At 48.8% G+C, this 25,429-nt stretch overlaps 1 protein-coding gene across 4 annotated transcripts in view; it reads left to right on the forward strand.

Moving 5' to 3' along the window:
* The first annotated feature begins 238 nt into the window (after positions 1–238).
* The window catches only part of UROS (uroporphyrinogen III synthase), a 33,369-nt gene continuing 8,178 nt past the window's right edge, over positions 239–25,429 (forward strand). For 2 of the 4 annotated variants that reach the window (XM_059900761.1, XM_059900763.1), the window contains exons 1-6: positions 341–425; positions 14,920–15,008; positions 15,188–15,271; positions 16,912–17,008; positions 19,865–19,939; positions 21,395–21,469. In XM_059900761.1, the coding sequence (XP_059756744.1) occupies positions 14,946–15,008; positions 15,188–15,271; positions 16,912–17,008; positions 19,865–19,939; positions 21,395–21,469 (394 nt within the window). In that variant the 5' untranslated portion in view covers positions 341–425; positions 14,920–14,945. Of the gene's footprint in view, positions 426–14,919; positions 15,009–15,187; positions 15,272–16,911; positions 17,009–19,864; positions 19,940–21,394; positions 21,470–25,429 lie in introns of all 4 variants that reach the window. The other 2 variants (XM_059900764.1, XM_059900765.1) reach the window with 2 other exon arrangements.

The raw sequence follows: 25,429 nt of genomic DNA on the forward strand, positions 1-25,429 counted from the left end.
TCGGCGCGGAGTCGGCGTCAATCCCACTGCCCCTGGTGGATTCCACAGCCTTGATACCTAAGAGTAAAGTCCAATCTGGGTTCCTATCTTGGCCTTTTCTTCCTCCTTCCATCCATTCTCAAGCCTTTCCAAGGTTCTCTCTCCCCTTCGTGCAGTGGTTCGACCCATCTCCGCTAGGTATCGGGGGCCTGGGTGTCGGTGCGCATGCGTGAGCTCCAGCTGAGCGCGGCCGGGGCTCCGCGACCCACGGCGCAAGTGCCGGTGTTTGGGGCCCGGGGAGGGCCGTCGCCATGGCAGCGCCGGCCACGCGGTGAGGGGGCCGCCCTCCCGGCTGGTCGCTCCCGCAGCCTCGCTGCCTGCTGGTGGGAACCGTGAGATTCCGCCCCCGACTGGGCGCCTGCCGAGTGCCTCATCAGCCAGACGAGGTAGGTGTCGCCCGCGCACGGTACCGACGACTACGCGGCATTCCGCAGGGGCCAGCCTGCTGCCCTGCCGGTGTGTGACGAGTCGGGAGCGGAACCCTGAGGCCAGTGCTGGCCTGGGTGCTGGGCCGTAGTCCGCGGGCAGTGGTCGGCCCCGAATGGAAGGTCGCCGGATCTGTGCAGATGCCCTCACGCCTGGTTAAGACCCAAGCCTGCGGGCGTGCCCCAGCACAGGCGGTGGCACAGCCTTGTCTGTGATGAATGAAACCGATCCTGAGTGCATTTCTCAATCTGCAAGTTTAAAGTCAGGGATCAACCTTGTATGCTTCAGGGCCAGTGGGGATTTCTAAATTAGACCTGAGCCTCTTTGGAGAGAACAGAGTGCAGGGGACTTTGGCAAGGTAGAGAGCGTGTACCGGGCAGCTGCTGCCAGCTGTGGCCGAGTGGAAATGCCGCCCAGTGTGGTCAGTTCTCACATTTCAACAGAACCTGGAGTTCTGGACTTTTACCAAAAAAATCTTGATTTGTAAAACTTGTGCCAAATAAAATTCATCTACCGGTCAGGTTTATCCCCCACACTGCCAGTTTGCAGCCTGTTGTAAAGAATACTATTTGGAGAGAAAGTCACAAATTAGAGAAGACATCTGCTTTCTGAGAGTGAGGTCTATGGCTTTCCTTTTTTTCTGTCTGTAAAATGAGGAGAGTAGGTTGGATGAGTGTGACTGCAAAAATGGAATGAGCTGTCCCCAAGTTGTGAGGTTGGATGTTGGAGAAGTTTAAGCAGAAGTGTGACAACCTCTCAATGATCCTTCAGCAGCAGGAAGTGGAAGCAGGATACCTTAAGGGTCCTCAGAGCCAGAGTCCCCATGATTGTGTTCTGTGAGTTCTGTCTTTCCTAGCAGTCTTGTCTACCAGGCCACAACATGGAATATAATACGTGTAAACATGAGGGCTTCACATATGATGGCATAGCTTAAAGTGGCCCCTTTGGGTCCTACAACAATGTAAAAACATCTTCCGGTAATGCACGAGAGAGGTAGCTGTAAAGAAAGACCTATAAAACGCTACGATTAGAAAAAGACTCAGAAGGCACTGTGCCAGCCTATCAATAGAGCTGCACTGAAATGTCATGGGTGATTTTTTTCCCTGTTTCTCTATACTTTTTTTGTGGTAAAAATACACAGAACATAAAATTTACCATTTTAAGCAAGTGTCCAGTTCAGTGGCATTAAGTATGTTCACATTTTTGTGCAACCATCACCACCATCCCTCTCTAGAAAATTTTTATCTTGCAAAACAAAATTCTGTACCCATTGAACACTAACTCTGCAATCTCCCCTACCCTAGTCCCTGGAAAGTGGTTTTCCTTCTCTATGAATTTATCTATTCTAGGACTTCGTATAAGTGGAATCATGTAGTATTTATCCTTTTGTGGCTGGCTTGTTTCACTTAACATAATGTCTTCAAGCTTCATCTTTGCCATCACATGTGTCAGAACTTCCTTCCTTTTTAAGGCTGAATAATATTCCATTGTATGTATTTTTGTTGTTGTCCATTTATCCATGGATGGACACGGGTTGCTTCCACCTTTTAGTAATTGTAAATAATGCTGCTATGAACGTGGGTATACAAATACCTGTTCAAGTCCCTGCTTTTAATTTTGGGGGGTATATATTCAGAAGTGGAATTGTTGGATCCTATAGGAATTCTATTTTTAATTTTTTGAGGAACTATGCTTTTTTGTATTTTGCAAATTTTCCACAATAAGCATGTATTGCTTTGATATGAGAAGGGGGGGAAAGCCTTACTTTGTGCCCTCGGATTAGTACCCAGTGTTGAGCTCATGGTCAGAGTGTGAATGAGTAGCAAATGTGAATAAATGGACTACCATGGTTTTGTCATTCAAGAAAATATGGTACTGACCCCAGGGAACTTCGCTCAGTCAGAGACTAGATTGCTGACCTGCTGGCCCAATCTTCACCTTCAGCTCAGAATTTATCTTAAAGGAGCAGAGAGGTGGTAGCAAGTGCTTGGGAGAATGGGGATGGGCTCCAGACTTCACCTGGAAAGAGGTGAAACTTCACCTCTGCCACTTACTGTGTTGTGTGACCTTGAGCCTGTTACCCAACCTTCAGAGTTTTGGTTTCCTCTTCTGTAAAAAAGGAATAATAATACCTTCCTTGCTGGTTTAAATGAAGATTAAGGTCTTGCATGTAAAATGCTTAGCCTGGTAAATCACACAGAGTCTGTGCTGGGTAAAAGGGTGGCTGCTGTTATTGCTGATCTCAGAGCAGCAGGACATGGTTAAAAAGTGTGGGTTTGAGGTGTGGCTCGTTCTTACCAGCAAAGAGGCCTTAATCAAGTCAGTTCCCTGTCTCTTTAAGGAAAAGTGACCATCCCCCCTGCTCCAAAAGTCGCTGGGTAAATCTAAAGTGTGAACAAATATTACTGAGCATCTACTATGGAGAAGAAAGTCTCTCAGAAAAGCCAGTGGTTCAGAGGACCCAGCCCATTTTACAGATGCAGGAATTGAGACCAAGAGGAGAACAACATAGACCAGAACCCAGGCTTCAGCCCCTCTAGCACAAGCTTCTTCCACTCCACCAGGCCTCTCGTCAAAGTTCAAAGTGGCTCACATACAATCCTCCTTGCCTAAAAGCCTGAGAATACCCCTGCCTCTCCTTCTGTTCCTGGCTTCCTCATATTGCTGCAATACAGGTAACAGGTGTCGACTGAAAAACAAAAACAAAAACCGCGCAACAGGGCTTCCCTGGTGGCACAGTGGTTAAGAATCCACCTGCCAATCCAGGGGACACGGGTTTGAGCCCTGGTCCGGGAAGATCCCATATGCCATGGAGCAGCTAAGCCCGTGCGCCACAACTACTGAGCCTGCGCTCTAGAGCCCGTGAGCCACACCTAATGAAGCCTGCACGCGTAGTGCCCGTGCTCCGCAACGAGAGAAGCCACCGCAATGAGAAGCCCACGCACCACAACGAAGAGTATCCCCTGCTTGCTGCAACTAGAGAAAGCCCGCGCACAGTAACAAAGACCCAACTCAGCCAAAAATAAATAAAAGAAAATAAATTTATTTAAAAAAAACAAACCACGCAACATGAGAGCTGTGAGTTCAGTTTCATTTGGGGCTTACTGAGGACTGTAGCCCAGGAGACAGCCTTTCAGATAGCTTGGAGGAGCTTCTCGGAGGAGGTAGGGGGGAGGTCAGCAAATATATGATTCTGGCAAAGGGGGTACGTGCAGCCAAGCACACATATGGGTAGACGGATGCTGCTAGTCACGAGGAGCTGACATCTGCGTGACTGATTTGAGTGCTTTTATAGGTACGAGAAGATGCAAGAAATTGCGTTCATAACATGGCCTCCTGAAAATATCTATTTGAAGACCTGTTCTGCCAGATTTTCCAGAACTCAGAGCGCCTCATTCCTGATCTCTGCCCTGAACTCCTTTCGGGGTGTGTCAGAGGTCAGCGACTGCAGTGGCTGGTAACTTCACTCTTGTAGAGGCAGAGGGCGAACGACATTCTTTAGCTAGCACAGGAGCTTCTTACAGCAGGGAGCTTTCAACTTGGTCACAGAAGCGCGGGGAGAAGGGAATTCCCGTGCTGTATTTCCACCACACTTGCAGCTTCAACCTGGACGAGACTGTATTCTTTTCCCAGAGCTGCCCTATCAGAGTGCCACAACCTAGATGGCATAAACAGCAGAAATGTACTGTCTCGGGCTGCCCTGGTGGCGCAGTGGTGAAGAATCCACCTGCCAATGCAGGGGACACGGGTTCGAGCCCTGGTCCGGGAAGATCCCACATGCCACGGTGCAACTAAGCCCGTGCGCCACAACTACTGAGCCTGCGCTCTAGAGCCCGCGAGCCACAGCTACTGAGCCTGCATGCCACAACTACTGAAGCCCGCATGCCTAGAGCCCATGCTCCGCAACAAGAGAAGCCACAACAATGAGAAGCCCGCGCTCGCCGCAACTAGAGAAAGCCCGTGTGCAGCAACGAAGACCCAACGCAGCCAAAAATAAATAAATTTTTTTAAAAAAAGGAAATGTACTGTCTCACAGTTCCAGGGGCTAAAGTTCTAAGATCACGATGTCAGAAGGGTGGGTTCCTTCTGAGGCCGTGAGGGGGAATCTGTCCCAGGCCCCTCTCCCTGCTGCTGGTGGTTTGCCGGCACATCTCTGACATTCCTCAGCTTGTAGATGCATCACCCCGATCTCTGCCTTCATCTTCACTTAACATTTTCCCTGTATGTATCTGTGTGTGCAAATTTCCCTTTTTTATAAGGATGCTAGTCATAAATGATTAGGGCTCACCCTAATGACCTCATTTTAACTTGACTGCATCTGCAAAGAGCCTATTTCCAAATAAGGTCACATTCTGAGGTCCTGGGGGTTAAAAGAATTCAAAATATAAATCTTGGATTCAATCCACCACAGAGGCCAAGTACAGGGACTTGCCATTTCACTGCTTGCTCTTCATAGCAAGTGACTGGTGTTTGAACTTCTCGATGGGAACAGCTAAAGGAGTTCTGGGTGAAGGTGTACATTGGCCACAGTGACATATTGCTGAGAAGGGGTTGGTTTGTTCACTTTTTGTGAACCCCCTTGCCTGCCCCAATCCCTAGAATACTCCAGGCTCTAGTAAATGAAAAGCATCTTAGCTGGCTTTACCCATCTTAAACGTATTCCGCATGAGTTTGATGCTGCATTCCTTTATTTGTTAATCCCAACAGACCTTCTATACAAAGTGGTTAGAATAAGGATACTTCACCCTAAATCATCTACCCCAGCAGAATACAAACTCTGAATCAGAGGAGCCCCAGACCCAGAGGCGCACTTTTGGAGCCTTTCTTCCAAATCCTGGCAGTTCGCAGTAGGAAGTACCTTGACTGTCTCTTTCTCAGTACTTCACTCACAGTTCTGTGGTTGTCCATCCTCCCCCACCAGCCCTGCAGTCCCCTGAGGGTGGGCACCGAGTCTGACTTGTCCCTTGCCCAGCATCCCGTACCCAGCATCACGAAGAAGAGACTCAGTGTTTCTTGGGTAAATGAAAGCAGTATGGCAGAGCCCCTGTCCTGCCTAATTGAGAGCCAACTTTCTGGCCTGGAGGGTCAGCTTGTCCTTTCTTAGTTCTCCTTGTGGCTAAAATTCAGGAGCTTCTACAAGGTGGACAAGGCAGAACAAGGGACACCAGGAACCTCAAGGAGAAAGTCACACCAAAGGGCCTTGCTCATTTGCTCCCCAGGTGCATTGCGTGGCATTCTTCCCTGACTTGCTTATAATCTGGAATGCCCTTCTCCACGCCTACCCTCGCTCTGGTGTCTCTCACGTGTGTATGTGGGGCAGGGGGGACGCTTCTGGAACCTCTCTTGACCTCACTGCCTCCCTTGCCAGTTATGGCCTTATTTCTCCTACTCTTCTTAATAGCAGTACTCTTCTTATCTACAATTACATCTCTATGTCCACTTTATTTTGTAACTTATTCTGTTATGAACTGAATTTTGCCCCTCAAACTCCTATGTTGAGGCCCTAACCCCCAGTGTGACTGTTTTTGGATATAGGGCCTTTAAAGAGGTAATTAAGATTAAATGAGGTCCTAAGGGTAGAGCCCAAGTCCTACAGGACCGGTGGTGTCCTTATAAGAAGAGGAGGAGACACCAGGGGTCTCTTTCTGCACAAGCACAGAGGAAAGGCCATGTGAGCACACAGCAAGAAGGCAGCAGTCTACAGGCCAGGAGGAGAGGCCTCACCAGGAACCAACCCTCATGGCACCTTGATCTTGGACTTCTAGCCTCCAGAACTATGAGAAAATAACTGTCTGTTGTTTAAGCCCACTAGTCAGTGGTGGTCTGTTAATGGCAGCCCAAGCTAAGACACACTCCAATCTGTTTTCCTTCTCCTTTGCCAGGATCCCTTCTACCCTGCATCCCTGACTGACATTGTTCGAGTGCTTTAGGGCTCTGTCCTGGGCCCCCTTCTTTCCTATCCATAATCTCACCCAGTCCCAGGACTTTAAATACCATCTGTACACTGATGACTCCCAAATCTTTGTCCTTTGACCTGACTCCTTCCCCAAGCCCAAAGTGCCTGCCTGATCTCTCCATTTGGACGTCGAATACCAGTACGCTTCAACTTGTAGCACCATGGCACACCTAGTAAGTGGTAATATGCATTCAGCACATTTCCATAAATAGACGAGGCTTTACAGTTTACAGCTAAAGGCAGTCAGCCCTGGCTGGGGTGGGCGTGGAGGCAGTGGGAGTGAGTTCTGGCTGCCCTGGGCTCTACCCAGCTGCCCCAGGGGCTGAGAGGACCCAGACCCCAGGCACACCTGTGAACCCATTGCCAGGACTCTGACGGGCTGCGGTGCGCTGGCGGAGAAGAGGCATTCTTGAGGGTAGTCTGTGTCGTTCTTCACATCCTGCCGTGGTGCTCCCGTTCTCGCAGTTGTCCGGTTGGAGTCACCCTGATTCCTTTTTCTCTCTACCCCGCGTCCAGTCCAAGTCAATGCTGTTGGCTACACCTTCATAATATATCCAAGTGCAGTCACTTTTCCCCACTTCAAATGCCAATCTGGTCCAAGCCCATATCATCTCTCACCGAAACTGTTCCAGCATCCTCCCTATTTTACTCCTTTCTACCTTCAGGCTTTTCTCCACACACCTGCAAGTGGTCCTGTGAAACTAAGTGAGAGCAGGTCAGTCCTGTGCTCAGAATCCTCCAGTGGTATCACATCTCATTCAGATAATAGGCAAAGTCCTCACCACAGCCTGAATGGCCCTGCACGGTGGCTCTGAGCCCGGGGCCCGTCTGCTCCCCCCGGAGCTCCCTGCGCTCTGGCCCTACTGTCTGGCCACCATTCTCATACTTGCCAGACGCTGTGTTACTGAAACCTCTCATGTTTCTTCTTGGACAGGAATAAGAGTCTCCTTATTTCTAGTCCTGCATTTTTTCCATTCCATCAAGCTGTGTAAAACAGTTGTGAACATCCATAGCTATTATAAGGAAAGTGACTCCATAATTTACTGTCCAAAATGGGAGACTTTTGAGAGTGCAGTTGGGTGCTGTCAGTAATTACACCAGAGCAACAGCTGTAAACTAGGACTGTCTTGGACAGACTGGTATACATGGTCACCTGTATGGTCAGGCCACCCAGATGACTGTTCTCTTGCTCTCTGCACGTCCCCTGCTCGACCAGCCCTGCCTCACCTACACCCTACTCACCTGACTGACCTTTCCTCTCAGTCACAGCGCCTATGACATAATCAGTAAATGCCTCCGTACCTGCTCCTGGCGCCAGCTAGTGATTTTTGAAATCTTTGAATCAGAACTATCTCCACTATGATAATTTATCAAAGGGGCGGCAAGGGGCGGCCCCTCCGCTGGTTTCCCTGGCAACTGATGAGCCAACCTGACGTCAATTCTCCCCATAACTGGTAACCGCCCTCTTCCCCAGGTAGCAAGGACTGCTGCCATGTCCTTCCCGCAGTCTGCCACACACGGTGGGGTGTCACTCCAGGACCCCGCTTCAGACACGTAAGATCCCCCATCCATTCAACCCCTGATGTCTCTGTCGCTGACTCCGGGCTCTTTCTTCGGTCTTGAGGCTGGGCAAGTACAGGGCTTGCAAGCCTTCAGGGTGCAGCTGAACTTCACCCTAACTATAAGGATAAAAATTCTGACATCTCCCCCACTCTTCCTGCCCTAGAATAGAAGAGGGCTGTGGTAAAATCCCTTCCTGTGTTAAGTTGCAGGGACTCGGGGTAGAGGGAAATAAATAAAAAATAATTAAGGTTAAACCCCAAATGAAAAGCTTCATAATTGAGTGAAAATGTCATGCTGAGTACTAGTTCACATGGAGGCGTATCACCCACCAGGAAAGGCTGTGTTGCTTCTTCCAGTCTTTAGATGGTGTGATGGGCATGAGCTGGTGGGGGGAACTGAACTCAGACCCCAAGTCCTGGGCTCAGTACTGGCTCTGCCTCGGACTTCCCGTGTGAGCTCGGGCAGGTCCCCCTGCCACACCCCAACCTCAAATTCCTCAGTTGAAAAGGAAGGATTGGCCATGCTGGGAGCACACACACAGGTGCTTTTTCTTAGGAGACATAGTCCTGTAGACAGCACCAAAAATCAGTTCACCTCTGTCTAGTTGCCTAGGGCTGCTGTAACATATACCACAGAGCACATGGCTTAAGCAAAAGAAATTTATTCTCTCCCAGTTCCAGAGGCCAGAAGTCTGAAGTCCAGGTGTCCGTGGGGCATGCCTCCTCTGAAGCTTCTAGGGGAGGATCCTTCCTTCCTCTTCCAGCTGCTGGGGGGCCCAGGTGTTTCTTGGCTTTGGCAGCATCTCTGCAGTCTCTGCCTCCTTCACATGGCCTTCTGTCTGTCTCTATCTGTGTCTAGATTTTCTTCTCTAAGGACGCCAGTCGTGTTGGATTAGTCATAGTTATACAGGACACTCTAATCCACCATGACCTCAGCTTAACCTAGTTACATCAGCAAAGACCCTATTTCCAAGTAAATTCACATTTGTAGGTACCAAGGGTTAGGACTTCTTTGGCGGGAACCCAGTTCAATCAGTTGTGTCTTCCATGAGAGCTAGGGCACCTACACCTTTTGGGCTGGCTCTGTTTCCTCTGTGGTCCTAAGGATGGGAAACCGTGTGGGTGAGAAGTAGCAATGTTTGTCTTTCTCACTCTTGCTGGCTACGTTTTGGAGATGACAGGAATGTGGGTTTCTTGAGCTAGGAATAACCGTCTGCGCTGAGCTCTAGAAATATCCCGGTCCTTCCTTTGGCCTGTGAGAAATTGCAATAATGCCACCATCTAAGCCCCCATGATTGTAGAAAGCAAGCCATTGGACAGAAGCCGCGGATTCCAGACAGGGGGGTCGTTCCTGGCTCACGGAGCGGCTGCGGATCACGTGTGCCAGGCCTCCCCTGGCGAGTGTTTCCTTCGCTGCGAGCTGTTTCTGTCACCCGGTCCCTGGGCCTTTGCTGCGGACCCCTGGGCGCTGCAGGACCTTTTGGGAACGCCCTTCCCTTTTTGAGAAGGTGTCTGCAGGCCTTTCTCTGAGCCTTTGGATTCTGCCCTGGGCTGGATGTGCCCAACAGTTCAGGACCTGTCCATTACGGGGTGTCGGGGTGAGGGGACACTGTCAGCTTTAAACTCTCAGTTACTGAGAAGAGTACCAGGGTGTTAGCACGGCCATCTGGGTGCACCTGTCAGGTGGACCCTTTCTCACTGAACCTGCCGACATGGGCTCTGGCGTGGCCAAGAAGCATCGGCAACGGCTCCTCTTAACTTTACGTTAGAGATGCTTTGAGCGACGGCAGAAAAGGGACAAGGGTAGTATTTGATTTTTGTTTGTCAAGTCCTGCAGCCCGTCTCATGGAATTTCTTAACCGTTATCCAGAAGGCATCAGTTTTATAACCTGAGAGAACCACAGAGTAGAACCCAGAAGGAATATTTTCTCTTTGCAGTGAGTAGATTGGTTTTGCTCTCACATGTTTTCGTTACCAAACGAAGCACTTTGCACTAGAGTGATACTTTATGTCTTTTTAAAAAATTATCATTAATTAATTTATTTATTTTTGGCCGCGTTGGGTCTTCATTGCTGTGCAGGCTTTCTCTAGTTGCGGTGACCAGGTCATTGCGGTGTGCGGGCTTCTCATTGCGGTGGCTTCTCTTGTTGCGGAGCACGGGCTCTAGGCACGTGGGCTGCAGTAGTTGTGGCTCGCGGGCTCAGGAGTTGTGGCACAGGGGCTTAGTTGCTCCGCGGCATGTGGGATCTTCCCGGACCAGGGCTCAAACCCGTGTCCCCTGCATTGGCAGGCGGATCCTTAACCACTGCGCCACCAGGGGAGTCCTTTATGGCTTTATACTTGTCTGTCTTCCCAAGCACTTGGGTGTGCAGCACAGCGCAGGGGTAAGAGCACGGGCTTTGGGGCTGGGCTGCCTGAGTGTGGCAGCTCTGCCACTCATTGGTTCGGGGACTTCGGGTGAGTTTTGTCCCCCATATGCCGCAGTCTCCTCATCTATAAAGTGGGATAAACCTCATAGCTTTAATGCATGTAAAGCTCCTAGAACGGTCTCTGGCATGTAGTAAGCGCTCAATAACTGGGTAGCTGTTGTTGTTATCTCCTTTGAGTCACTCAGTGGCCTTGGTAGGGCAGAGGTTATTCCCATTTGACAGGGGAGAAAAGAAGATCATATCATGGACAGTAAAGCTGGTCTCTTGGCCCTTCATCCTGTGCTTGTTCTGTGACCCCACACGTCCCTCCTTGTGTTGCCCCAGAGAGAAAGGGGAAGAGAAAAGGGCAAGCAGAAACGAGAGAAGGAGAGGAGAAGTAAATCCATCAGCAAGACGCCTCCCACTGGTACTAAGATAAATCCAAACTCCCTAATAGGACCAGATGAGGCCTGTCTCCCCACTCTCCCCTGTACATTCCAGCTGCCGCAGACCTCTCCACCCCTCAGGCATGCCAGCCTTGGAGCTTAATCCTACTCAGGCACCACGTCTAAGTCTAAGCGATAGGTCCTCAAGGAAGCCATTCTGGCCTCTGTATTAGTTAGGGTATGGATTTCACTGCTCTAACAGAAATCCAAATAACAATGGCTGAAACAGGATAGAACTTTCCTTTTTTCTGATGTAAAAGCCCTGGCTGACTGGTGCCTCTGCCATACAAAGGGGTCCTGCTCCTTCCATCACCCCCAGGACGTTACCCTCCCCTGCAGTAGAAGGCGCTGGCCACCTGGTCCACATTCCAGCCAGCCCACATTCCCGCCAGCGGGAGGCCGGAAGGGGAGGGCAGGGGCGCAGCACTTCCTGCTAAGGCAGGACCTGGAATTGTGCACGTCATTTCAACGATGTCCATCCTGTCGGCCAGAACCTAGTCACCTGGCCACATCCCGCTACACGTTTTTATCTTGGGCAACCACGTGCCCCGTTATTATGAGGGGTTCCATTCATATGAGGGAGAAGGGAAGAGTGGATGTTTGGGGGCAAGTGGCAATCCCTGCCACCCCTCCTAGTCCAGAGAAGACTTGCCAGTTATGTTTCCACAGCATCCTGACTTTTCTTTCGTAATGCTCATTGCACTGTGACTCTGTCACTCTTTTCACTTATTTGTAATGTATCTGTTTTACCCTCCCATTAATATGAGAGCAGGAATCGTATTATATACCCAGTGCCTGGTTCACAGTAACTGTCTACGAATATTAGTTGACTTCCTGATAGGATTACACAGAACAAACCAAGCGTTTAGGTGGGATTCAAAGAAGGAAGACATTTATTTTCGTCCTGGTCCCGACCATTTCCAACCAGGCTGTGGAGAGACGGTCTCACGTGGAGTTACGTCGGTACCTCCCGTTAGCTCTGCTTCAGCGTGAATCCACGGTCCAGCCACTTCTTAACTTCCCCGCTCCTGAGGCCACCTGCACGCCTCGTCTGTGGTGGCCAGCCTTGCCCCAAAGCCTGAGGTCTCTCTGAAGTGTAAATCCCACCACTGTCGCTCCTGCTTCAACCTTCCAGTGGATTCCCGTTTCTCATGGAACCAGAGCCTCCCTTATCCTTTGCTCTTGAGCCACGCCTACCCTTCTCCCCTGGGGACACCCCGAGCCCCTTTCTGACACTTGAACATTTCTGCCCCTGCTGTTACCATTCAGATCTCAACTCAGATTCTCCTGCTCAGAGAGGTCGCCCTGAAGAGGTAAACCCACACCCCAGTCACCTCTGCCATGTCACCTCACAGCCTGGAGTGCTTGAACTTGTCCACGCCTCCAACAAATAATGCAGACCGCACCTCCCTGAGGGGGGTCCCAGGCGTCACTGCCTGAAACCACTGTAGAAACACTTGTGTGAGAGATTGGCTCCTGGTATCTGAAAGCAGTAGTAACAGATGCTCTGGAAACTTGGGGATGTGTATTCTGGAGCCTAGAACCAAGGTGGGGGGAACATGATAGGGCTGAGTAGGGGTCTGTGGCCGCAGGATGCCTGCTTCACAGCATTACGCTCCCACTTTTTAATCCCCACAATAGTTGCTTGCTTTGCATGCCGCAGAAAGATTTATGCAGAAAATGCCAAGTTCTACCTGCCACTCAGTGACATGCCAGACTCCTGCAGCCCCCAGATTGGAAGGTGTATCAGTCAGGGGTCCACAGAGAAACAGAACAGTAGGGGATATATGTCCGGAGACTTAGTGCAAGGAATCGCCTTGTGCAGCCTTGAGGGCTGGCGAGGCAGGGCAGAAATTCACCATGCAAGCTGATGGGAAGGGCAGGCCAGACTAGGGCACGAGCTGCAGCTGTGGCCACAGGCGAAATTTCTTCTTCCTCAAGGAAACCTCAGTTCTGCTCTTTAGGCCTTTCTATTGACTGAACCAGGCCCTCCCTGATTACCTAGGATCATCCCTTTTACTAAAAGCCAGCGTGCAGGTGGTCTCAGGAGCGGGGAAGTGAAGAAGTGGCTGGACCGTGGATTCATGTTGACGGCAGAGTTAACAGGATGTACCGACGTAATTCCACGTGAGACCATCTCTCCACAGCCTTGTTTGAAATGGTTGGGACCAGAATGAAAATAAATGTCTTCCTTCTTTGAATCCCACCTAAACGCTTGGTTTGTTCTGTGTGATCCTTTCAGTAAGTCAACTTGATCACATATCTAAAATACCTGCCCAGCAGCACCTAGGTTAGCATTTGTGAATAAATGGGGAAAATATCCTCGCCAAGTTGACACCTAACAGTGACCATCACCGAAAGGGAGATTCCTGATTTCTGTGGGAGACACATTCTGAATAACTTCAGGAAGTGATAGAAACGATGGTACTGCCCATTTTCGCAAATGCCCCGTCTCTGTAGCTAACAGCTCGACAGCAGCATTAATTGAACTTGATTTCATAATTATTATTAGTTCACCCAGGTTTGGTTGCTTAGATACAAAGCAATTCATTTGGAGACAATTTTCCTAAGATGTCCCACACATATTATAATGTTCAGTAATAATTTATAAGTAATGGCTCCCAGAGTTAACACATTTCTGCTCCAAGCAATATACTTTCTTTGACTGCTATTAACCACTGTATAATATTTATTAAGTAACTAACTGGCAGTCTAATGCTACTTATGGGATATAGTCTGCATTTCCAGCAGAGTTTATTTTACAGGTCTTCGACAGTATTTGATTTGAGGCTTTTGGGATGGTTATAATGTGCTTTTACCCCCTTGACACAAAAGGAATTTAATATTTATTGTAAAAAATTGGGGGGTAGAACAGAAAGAGGTAGAGAAGAAAATAATCACCCTAACCTACCACCAAAGAATATTCTTTCATGTATATGTATATATAAAATCTGTAAATCGTACCTTAATGTAATTCTGAATCCTGCTTTTTTAAACTTAACATTATTTTGTGATTAAATAATCCATATAATTAAGTTGTTTATGAATATTTTAATGATTTCATATAACTCTACCATGATTTATTTAACCATTCTCTCATTGTTAGATGTTTACATTGTTTCCAATTATTTGCAATTATAAAGAATACCAGGATACAGACTTGCAACTCGTAGTTAAATAAGTTCTGGGGGGGGGTGGGCAGGGGGCAGGGATCTAATGCACAGCATAGTGATTATAGTCGACAATACTGTATTGTAAACTGCAAAGGTGCTAAGAGACTAGATATTAATTGTTCACACCACAAAAAAGAAATAATTATGTGAGGTGATAGAGGTGTTAGCTAATGCTACGGTGGTAATCATATTGCAACATACAAATGTATTAAATCACATTGTACACCTTAAACTTACACAATGTTATATGTCAATTAAAAAAAAAAAGAATACCAGGATGAATATCTTTATGTTAATCTTTGCACACATTTATGAGTGTCACCTTAGAATTTATTCTTGAAAGTGAAATTATAGGAAGAAGGGGTATGAAGTATATAAGCCTTTTGATAAATATCAACCAACTGGTTTCTGGGTTGTTAGAAAATTTTTGAAAAATTCTCTCATGATGCTCGACCACATTTATAAAACATCATTTGAGAAATAGAAGAGTCAGTATAGTCATTTCCTAAAGAGCTTATGAGCAACTGAGTATATTTATCTTGAAATGGAAGTAATTATTTATTTCCTTAAAATATAAGATGCTCATTTCTATATTTGTTGTAGATACAACCCAGAATTTGCATCAGTTCTCTTCTGTGAACCTTAAATGTTTATCTAGGACACTGCCTTTCCCTAATGGCTTTCATCTGCCTTTCCAAGTGATATCAAGTGCCAGCATGCTGTCCCTGGGCCTTATCGGTGACAGGGTCTTCAGAAGGAACAAGCCCATAAACGCCATGTCATTGTGTGCCAGGGATAGGCCGCTTCAGCCAGCAGCTGATTACCTGCTTCTGGCGCCCAGCCCAGCTGACACTGCTTAGGAAGAGCCTTTGAGATCTAATTAAGATCCATTTCCCTGCTCTGTCACAGCGCCCTGTAAAGACCGCCAAGCAACAATGAAGGTTCTTTTACTGAAAGACCCTAAGGAGGACGACTGTGGCCAGGATCCCTACATCCGGGTAAGTACCTGACACGCCTGGTCCCTGAGAGCCCAACACTGCCTCGTGATTGCAGTCAAGGGGAGGGTCCATCTGCTAAAACTCTGAGGAACTGGCACAGAGTAAGTTGTGAAATAGGACCTTTTCCTTATTTCCCAAACAACCCTGGCCAATTCAAAACTATATTCTTTTACCTGCAGGAATTAGGATTATATGGACTCGAAGCCACTTTGATCCCTGTTTTATCATTTGAGTTTTTGTCTGTTCCCAGTTTTTCGGAGAAGGTAAGATTCATCAGTGTCTGAGCACCGTCGTTTCTGAATGAGACACGTTTGGTTTCTGTAGAATCCTACAGAATTCTAGGGGAAGGACTCGTTTGCTAGCCCTCATCTCACTACCCAACTGTAAAACAAGGACGGCACGAGCTCACCTGCTCCAGAACGTGGCTGCTACTGGATCCTCAGCCCGAGCCTCTACCAGCGCCCCCAGAAAGCCACCCAACCTGGAGGTGGGCCCGTAAGGAGGCCTGGGAGAGCCAGTCGTGCTGAGGCCCCACGCCTGTGCTGCTCTTGGCCATGCAGACCCTCCACCTCCCTCCTGTCATTCAGTCCACGCCCCTGACCTCAGCAAAGCGCCGAACAGCTGTTGTTTTTCCCCAGGTTGGGCAGCTTGGCGGAGTTCTCCAGCAGATAAGAGGGAGAGCTGGGACTGCTTCCATGTATTGGAGCGATAGATATGGCCAGGGACAGTCCCAGGAAAGCCCTCCAAATGCTTCCGATTAAAGATTCAGGGCCCAGCACCCCAGGCCCCATCAGTGTGCACCCCGTCACCGGACATCTCCCCAGGGGCACCGTTCTGGACACGTGGGCCCAGAGCCAGGGCGGCTTCATGGGACTGGTGTGCCCAGCCCTGCCCACCGGGCTCCCGGGCCGCTGTGAGCATCGGGTGCTCTGCCTGTCAGAGCCCGCCCGTCACTCTGTGGAGGACCTCTCTGCTATCTCCCTTCGCTTTGAGCTGAAGATTGAATTATTCATTCAACAGTTTACTCAGCAAACATTGATTTGGCATCTGCCCTGGGTCTGTGTGCTGTGAGGACTATGTAAGGGACCCACATCGCATGCTCTTCCGTAAGCAGCTTTAACAGGGAACCAGAGCTCATCATTTGAGATCTCTGCTAGGACCCTGTGCTCAGAAAAATACTAGAGTCTCTGTGGGAGCTTCTCCATCACCCCCAGCCAGTTTGTTTCATGAGGGGCTTCCTGAACTCCCTCTCTGAAGCTCCCGTTGGGCAGTGAGCAAGCGCACAGGCTTGGGAATCATAGGGGCATGTGCTCAAGTCCCGGCTCTGCCCCTCACCTTGGACTAGTTCTTTATCCTCGCCAAGCCTCTGTGTCTTAATCCGTGCGATGCAAATAGTGCCACCCATCTCACAGGGCACTTTCACAGGTTCAGTGCAGGATTATGTGTATAACAGCCCAGTGCCCAGCTCAGAATACGTGTTCAGTAGATTTTATCACCATTTTTATCCTCAAAAACCAGGGTTTCAGCATGGATATCGCTCCTTGAATACTCCAGCTTTCTTATGGATGCAGGTCAAGTCTACCGTCCTGCCTGCACCCCGGCCACACCCAGGCTGAGTCACATTGTCCCTTGGCTCCGTTACACCTGCCACCCTGCATCACACTGGCCTCTCCCTCCCCAAGACTGTGAGCTGCTTGAGGGAAATGCTATGAATTTACCTGTATGTCCTTAAAGGCCTAGAGTAGTTCCAGGCGCATAGTAAGCTCTCATGTCTTGAGTGGATGGATGGACGGATGGATGGATGGAATTAGTTTGCCTACTACTATTGTGAAGCATTTAGAATTCTGGAAAATGTTGAACTTGGCCATCATATAAAGTGCCTTTGCTGTTGTTTGGTGTGCAGCTGTCTCACCCTGAAGGTTACGGGGGCCTCATTTTTACCAGCCCCAGAGCAGTGGAAGCAGTGGAGCTGTGTTTGGAGAAAGACAGTAAAACCGAAGGTAAGGGTGGGTCTGCTGTGAATGCCACTGGACTTTGCTTTCTCCCGTTGGTGATACTAGATTCCAGAAATAGCTGGACTTCAGGTTTGAGAAAGTACAATGACTTTTAGTCAAAAAGTATTTAGGTACCAAGTTACTTCATGTTTGTGGAGCCTTTGGAGGGAGCAGAAGATGAAATTCCTTCTTCTAAGCTGTTTCTTAGTGTCCCACACAGAATGACATGTTACGTGGTAGCCTTCTGACGGGGGTGAGCGCTTCGTGGCACTGTGTCACCAGGAAGCAGGAGACGGAGCTACCTCCTAAACGCCCAGACAGGTGCCGCTGGGGGGGTCTCCATGTGCACCCACCCGGTGGTCACAGTATATGGGCACCAGTCTCTTTCCTCACAGGGACGATGGGAAGGTCCAACAGCACATGAGAACAGTGTGTGCCGAGCCAGCACTCGATGATGTGACCCCGCTCAGGCCTCCTTCTCGCTTCCTTCCCTCTCTGTCATAGCCCGGCTCTCAGACTGAACACCACCTTAGTCTGTCCCATCAGACAGCTTTGAGCTAACATGTATGGAGTGCCTGCTCTATACCAGGCTCTATGTTAGCTTGACATTCACGATTTCATTCAATCCTGGACCAGCCAGAGGCTCACCTACCATGGTCCTCATTTTACAGATAAGAACGCTGAGGCTTGGGGAGAGTCAGCACCTGTCCAAGGCCCTGGAGCCAGTCTGTCAGGCCGGACCAGCTCCAGTTATACTAGCAGGTGGAGGCAGCGGGGCGGGTGGTTACCAAAGGGCTTTGCAGCCAGTTAGGCCTGGCCTCAGATGGCCATTCTGACCTTGGCGGCTTCCTTGACCTCGCTGAGCCTCAGTTTCCTTGTTTGTAAAGTGGGCACAATAATACTTGCATCCCAGGATCGTCACTTCTACTACTAGTTAGAGCTTCTCTAGGGCCTACTCTGTGCCAGACCGGGCCCTAGATGCTTTATCCCTGAGTTAGGTATGATTAGTATCCCCACCTGACAAATGAGGAGCCTGTAGAGCAGAGGGCATGAAACCCTCCAAGACCACGCGGTCTGTAAGTCACAGGTTTATGATTCCAGCTGCAGAGTCTGAGTCCCAAAGTGAAGCATTCAGGACATCGCCTGGTGCTTGGTGAGCATTGAGTAAGTGACAGTGCAGAGTGGTCATTATGCGCTCTCTTTACAGTTAATTAGGCTTTCACTATAGCCAGAAAAATCACCACCTCGGTGATTTCATATACACAGGTACCTCCTGTTGAGGAGAAAGTCTAACGCTTTTCTTAGGGATGAGGACTTGTGCTGTCCAATCCGCAAGGCAACTCAGAACCGGAAGTACTGTTATTTCCAAAATGGAGACAGAAGACTCGAGATGGAGAAGCATGTGTATTCTCTCCCAGTGGTGCTTCGGGCATCTTGGTCTTACAGTTGTGCCTTCCCTTTTATATGTGTTTTGAGGATGAAGATGATGAAAAAGAAAAAAAACCCAGCATGGACACCATAACTTTTTATAGTGCTTTATAGTTTAAAAAGCATTTTCCCATGCATTTTCTTTTTTTCTTTTTTTTAAATTGAAGTATAGTTGATGTACAATATTATATAAGTTACAGGTGTGCAATATAGTCCATACATTTTCTTATTTTGATTGTTACAACAGCTCTATGAATACAGGCAGGAGAGGTGTAGTTGATCCCCATTATCTCGACAGGGAAACAGAGGAGGTGGGTCAGCTGACTTGCCAGGAACGAACCCAAGTTAAGGGGCAGAGCCAGCTCTGAAGCCGGGCATTCTGATTTCACCCAGGGCTTGCTCCAGCTGATATCTACTATGATGCTTGGAGAATGGTTTGTTCACATGCTGTAGATAATGTTTAAATAAATATTATTTACGTTTGTGGGGTAGGAAAGGAAAGAAGGTGAAACTCAGTCTTTTACTGCTTTTTAAAAGGAAATTTCTCGTAGGAGTGTAAAGGGTAGATTAACACTATTGAATTTAAGGGAAAATTACGCTCACAGTCAGATCTTAGGAAGGAAGAACTAATGTTTCCTTATCTTGTAAAAGGATGTTGAATGCCAAGTGGCCTTGTGACACATTTATACTATCCATTTTCTCTTGGTTTTTCTTTAATCCATATTTAAAGATGTTTATTTTTTGTCATAAAATAATAGTGTTCTCTATTAAATTGTGTTTGTTTATGAACCTGTAATTTATTGTCTTCTTTGACCTAATAGATAGATGAGCCTTCCCATCTGAGATGACAGTTTCTTGACTGCTTTCAGATTTATATCCCGAGTAAAACCAGTCATATTGCTTTATTAGACATTTAAGTTGCCTCTTTTTCACGACCAGTAATTTTTTCTTTAAAAGTCTAGATGCTGGGGGGACATCCCTGGCTGTCTAGTGTTTAGGACTCAGCGCTTTCACTGCCATGGCCCCGGGTTCAGTCCCTTGCTAAGATCCTGCAAGCTGCATGGCACGCCCCCCAAAAAAAAGAAAAAAGTCTAGATTTTTTAATTTTAATATTACCATGCAAATTAATTCTTCAAGTTATGTTTACTAGTATACATTAAAAATGCCTCTAGTGCAACTGTGGAAATGATTTAATACTTAATGCCTTCAATAAGGAAGGCATATTGAAACATTTGCCAAAGTGATTTAAAAATTTGCCTGCAGAATATGAACAGAATATAAAAATGGATTTTAGTTTGAGATGCTGTTTTTTATATTTGGTTATTAATAATTTGCCTTGCTCACAAGTTTTTTAGGATGAACAGACAGCCTTGGGCAGCAGTCCAAATGGCCACTTTGGTATTTGCAACTCACATCAAACTTCATGTTTTACAGTCTGGAGAAAGTCTCTGAAAGAAAAATGGAATGCTAAGTCAGTGTATGTGGTGGGAAAGGCTACTGCTTCTCTAGGTAAGCAGGCAAGGTACAAATAAAACACCAAAGAATGACTGTGATATTGTGATTATAATAAGAAATATATATTTGGTCTTTGTCCCTGTTCCTGGCACAGAGCTCCTAAGACCCTTGGAATTTCCTAAGTGATAAAAAAGATAGGGTGTATTTTGTTATTCATAACAAACCTCTTTCAACTCCCCCTGAGTTGACTTTAATGGGGTGACTTTTGGAAAGCCCCTTAAATTGGGGGCTAGTTGCCTTGGGAACCAGTCCTCCGATTAGAGTAGGAACTTTCAGCCTCATGCCCTCCCTGCCTCCTACTTCCAGGGAGAAGACATCGGCCGGAGGTTGAATTAATCACCAGTGACCAATGATTTAATCAATCGTGCCTATGTATGAAGCCGCCATAAAAATCCAGAAGGGCAGTAATACGGAGGGTTCTGGGAGGCTGGAGCCAGGAGAGGGCATGGAAGCCCAGGCCCTCCCCCCATACCTGCCTGATGCATCTCTTCCCTCTGGCTGTTCATTTACACCCTTTGAAATATCCTTTGTAATAAATCTGCAGTAGTTAGTAAACCATCTTCCTGAGTTCTGTGAGCTGTTCTAGCAAATGATCCAACCCAAGGAGTGGGTTGTGAGAACCTCCGACTTAGAGCTGGTCAGTCAGAGGCACAAGCAGAGACCTGGGTCTGAAGCGGGAGCAGTTTGCGGGACTGGGCCCTCCATCCTCGGGATTTGACGCTACCTCCCGGTAGAGAGTGTCAGACTTGAGTCCACTTGTAGGACACCCAGCTGAGAACTGGAGAATTGCTTGGTGTGGAAAACCCACACATTGGGTAACCAGAGTGCAGAGGTGTGGTGATGAGAGCAGAGGAGAGAAGGAAAAGAGGAGGTTTCCTTCCACACTGACTTAGCTTTGTTCATTGGACACTATAGTTCAGTTTAAAATGTGATTTTTTTTCCTTATTAAATTTACAAAAAGTAATTAATTAGTTAACTATATAATGCTGCTGATAAGGGTGCGGTGAAACAAATGTATTCAAATATTGCTAAATGGCATTGAAAATTGGTTCACATCTTTTGAGAAGTACTTGGTCGGCATGTATTCAAAAGCTTTGCCAAAATAGTTGTACCCTTTGGCCCACTAATCCCTTTTCTGATAATCTGTCCAAGCTATTTTGAAGAAAACTTACAGAGAAGTTGTAAATACAAGGCAAAGAACAATTTTTCCTGAGCCTTTTGAGACTAAGTTGCTGATAATGATGCCTCACCATCCGCAGCCACAGGTCTAGGGAGGGTGGGGCTGGGACCCAGCTCTCTCTCGTCTCCCTACACCAGCTTCCAAGGGGAGACTTTCTCCATGTCATTTGTAAAGCATGTGCCTTTGTATTTGCACATTTAAAAAATGACACAGGAACAGGACTTTAATAACCATGTAAAGAAATATATTCTGTTGTTGTTGTTTTCCAGTGAATAAAATTGGCCTGCATACAGAAGGAGAAAACTGTGGAAATGCAGAAAAGCTTGCAGAGTACATTTGTTCTAGTAAGTAGAACAAGGTCGCCCCAAATGAAGCCCATTTGTTTTTGTTGGTTGGTCTCACAGCCAGCACCTCGGGAAAGGGCCACGTCCTCGGTGCCTTCTCGGTGACGATGGTGATGGCGTGGCTGGTGAGACCGTGGCTGCCTTGTACCTGCATCTGTCTGCGCTGGTCTGAGATCCAGCCTACTGCCCTCCACCCCCTCCACCCAAGGACTTGAGGCAACTTGAACATGACACAGAATAAAAGGGTTGGAGACAAAACCAGAGGCAAGACCCTGTGCAGGGGCTGTAAGGGGAGAGGAAGCAGCAGAAGCTGCCGGCACCGTCCCTCCCTCTGCCGGCTCCCCGCCCTCCTGGTGGGAGTCTCTTCCCTCCCCCAAATTCCTAATTCCCTCCCCCAAAGCCCGCTCCCCCTAAAGAGCCCACTCACCCCCGCCCCCATAAGCTCATCACTGGGCAGCGTATGGGCTGAGACTTAAAATGGCAAGGGTTCTGGGGATGCTTGTATTTAAATAAGGATTAAGCTTTAAATTAATTATGAAATTTTCGGCTTCTGACGAAATATGAGCCAAGATTTTTGGAGCAGAGCTCTCTGAGAGAGAGGACAGAGAGGCTCGATGTGTACGTGTAAGGGAGCCCCACCTCCAAGTTGTGTGTCCCAGCCTCTCCCCTACACGTCTGATCCAACTGCACACACATGCTCTTGTGTCCTTGTCTCTTTGACCCCTCCCTGAGAGATGTGTGACGTGAAAGATGGCATAGAACCAGCTTGCCTTCTATCACTGAGAGGGAATCAGAGCTTCGCTCCTCAGGATCGGGGCTGTGGAACTGTCTATGAGGGGCCAGATACGCCGTCTCTGCGGCCACAGCCTCTGCCCGTCGTAGCCCGAGAGCAGCCGTAGACCGTGGGCTGGGCTCTGACCTGGGGCTGCGGTTTGCAGACCCTTTCTAGAACTTGCTGAGCTAGGAGACAGGGCCGGGTTGGCTGCTGACGCCTGAGGTTTTGCTCTGAGGTGGTCCCGGGAGTGGGGTGTCTTCTCTGCCCCTGGGGTGGTGGTTTCGGGTGGGCAGGGGGCGAGGACAGCTTAACCAGGAATTTGTACGGCTTCTGGGACCGTGGTGCGTGGTTTTGTGTCTGGGCGCAGTGTGTAAGAACATTTCTTCTCCAGGTAACGACCTCTAAAGTCTTAGGAGGCCTCCCTGTCACGAGCCCGTGCTGTTGGTGAAGGTTCTCGAGCTCGTGTGTTTCTGTTGACCCCTAGGAGCTGGACCTGAAAAAGTCCCACATCCTCCACTTCCCCGGGGACCAGGCCCCCTGGAGCTCCGGCAGGGGATGGCAGAGGGACTTCCCAGGTTCCCAGTTGGCTCTCCTTTTTCCACTTTTCTTTTAAGAAGAATTTTATTTCCTCTTTCCTGGGTCACTGTATGCGCTGTGTTAACGTCGAGGACGAGACGTTCCTGGGTGGTCAGCGTGTCCCTGGCACGCCCCTGCCTCGTCTCATCTGGTCCTCACTACCGTCCACTGCAGGCTGCGCGGTCCAGTATGGCAGCCAGGAGCCGCATGTGCCTATTTAAATTTAAATTAATCAAAATAAAAAAAATAAAAATGTGGTTCCCCCGTCACACCAGGCACAGGCCACAGCTCAGCCGTCACTGGCGGCTCAGACACCCCAGGGACAGCCCAGGGGCACCCAGCATCACCCAGCGCTCTTTTCGACGGTGCTGTTGTCCGGGCTTCGGGGACCGAGTGACCATCCAAGGTCACAGAGCTGTGAGGGGACAGGCGGGAGGGCAGACTCCACACGGCACGGCCAGTGTTCACCCCATGGGTCCTAATGAATCTTCAGTTCGCACTTGGAATAACATCCAAATAAGAGTCCGTCTTGACTGCTGGCGAGGACGTTCACCTTGGTTTTACCCAGGCGTTCATGATTTTCTCCCCCAGTCAACTCTGAAGCTTGATTTTTAAAAGCCAAGAATCTACTTCCAGTGCTTGGAGTAAACAGGCCAGTTCATAGTTATTGCTTATTTATTTTACTTAAACACTTATTTATTCTGTGACAGGCACTGTTATAAGCGCTTAAAGCTATTACCTCCTTTAATCTGAAAGCTCGTCGTTCTGACAGACAGTTCTTCCCTCCTGGGATATCTCCGCTAAGGGAAAAGAAAGTATCAGTACAAGTTAAGTGGTCAAACGTAGAAGACAATTTCAACATTTTGAGAGAAAGCAAAGGAGGGGGAGGGTGTCAGAGGCAGACAGATTGTGCGGGTTATTTGAACTGTCCCCCTGGACTTGCGCTGACTGACCAAGGGCTCGTCCCTGCAGCCTCGCCCACTTACTGGGCTCTCCTTCCGTCCCGCAGTCAGTTTCGTGGTCCTAATTACCTACGTTAAGTGCCCACCGCCTGCACGACTGGACCCTCCCTCGCAGCAGGCCTGAGAGGGCGCGGTCATCGCAGGCCTGGAAGGTGCGAGAGTTTTACAGACTCGCACATCTCCTCCAGCGAAATGACATTTACACGCTCGGTCTAGTTCTTAATCACCAGCAGTGACTGTTTGCAGAGCCCCCGCCTCCGCTGCATAACGTCCTCTTAGGACTTCCAGCACAGCTGCTGTCCTCAGCCCGACAGCCCAGCGGGCCAGGCCCCCTTCCCGTTAAAGGAACGCAGAGCAGAGCGTCTGAGCCCTGTGGTTCACCATCCCGCGTCGGGTTAGACCCCTGCCGGGCCCCTGTCGCCCCCTGTCGTCCTGGGGACACCCCACCTCTCACCCCTGTGTAATCAACCGGCTTTTACATTGGCCTATTTAGCTTTGGCCTGTTGGGTTAAAAATCAGTAGGCAGTGAGCTCATCCCAAAAAGGAAATTTTTTTAAAATAATGAATCATTTATTTTCCATAAACGATCTTATGACAAACAGGAAGGGTTGGGTGGTTGAGCTCAGCCGTTTTTGGAGATGCTGTCAGTTTACATGGTGATGAGATGGGCCATAGACGTCCTCATCCACCAGAGGTTGTTTCCCGTAAATGTAACAAGTAATCTGCTACATCTTTCAGTCACGTGAGAGTCCCATGAGGAGTTTTGCGCAGGACATAATCCATTTGGGAGTGCTGATTATTTGCCTTTGACTTCTGGGAGGTTAGCACCCAGGAAGTAAAGTCACGGGATGTCTCCCCTCCCCTGCGGCGGGTCTCAACCAGGACATTTTCAGGTTTTCCTCCCTTGTGCTGCTACGGTGGTGCTTTTCCATGAAGCCAGCTGAGCTGGTTGGTCCTGCTCGGCCTGCCTCTCCTCCGGGCACTGGGGTGCAGTGGGAAAAAGACAGATGCCTGCCCTGCACCGGGGTGTGCGTCCAGCTCCCCGTCTCCCTAGTAGTGACCAGCAGTCAGGGCACACAGATGAGCAGCTCAGTGCTCTGCTGCACCCGCAGAAGAGAGGCTGCGAAGGGCCGATTCTGGAATCTTCCGGAAGCCCCTTGCACACCCCTGGGGCTGAGCCTGCAGGAAAAGTAGGACCTTGGTTTGGCTGCCGGTCCTACAGCTGCCCCACAGCAGGCGCTGGGAAGGGTCTGTGGGAGCCGCTTTGGCCCCTAGGCTCCTGGACACCCCACCCCCCAACACACACACGGACACACAGACACTGGAGGGACGCCTGGGCTCTGGCTCAGAATAGCACCTGGTCATGGCTTTGAAAGTGTGTCACGAGGGGTGGCGTCTGTACTGCGTGAAAACATTTCCTCACACTGGAAAAGAGAAAGCGGTGAGCATCTATTATATACAGTATATTTTAAAGTTTTCCAATTGCTTGTGTTCTTTTATGTCGGTACTGATACTTACAGAGCCGTTTAAATAAAGAAAACACTCGCCGGTTTGTAATTATTGGGCAACTTGAAATAAGGACGCCTACAGTCATTCCTGTTGTTTAGCTGAGCCTTCGTGGAGATGGTGCCGGAGGGGAAGAGCTTG

This window comes from Balaenoptera ricei, chromosome 16, assembly GCF_028023285.1.
Source record: "Balaenoptera ricei isolate mBalRic1 chromosome 16, mBalRic1.hap2, whole genome shotgun sequence".
In the NCBI taxonomy this organism is placed as follows: domain Eukaryota; kingdom Metazoa; phylum Chordata; class Mammalia; order Artiodactyla; family Balaenopteridae; genus Balaenoptera; species Balaenoptera ricei.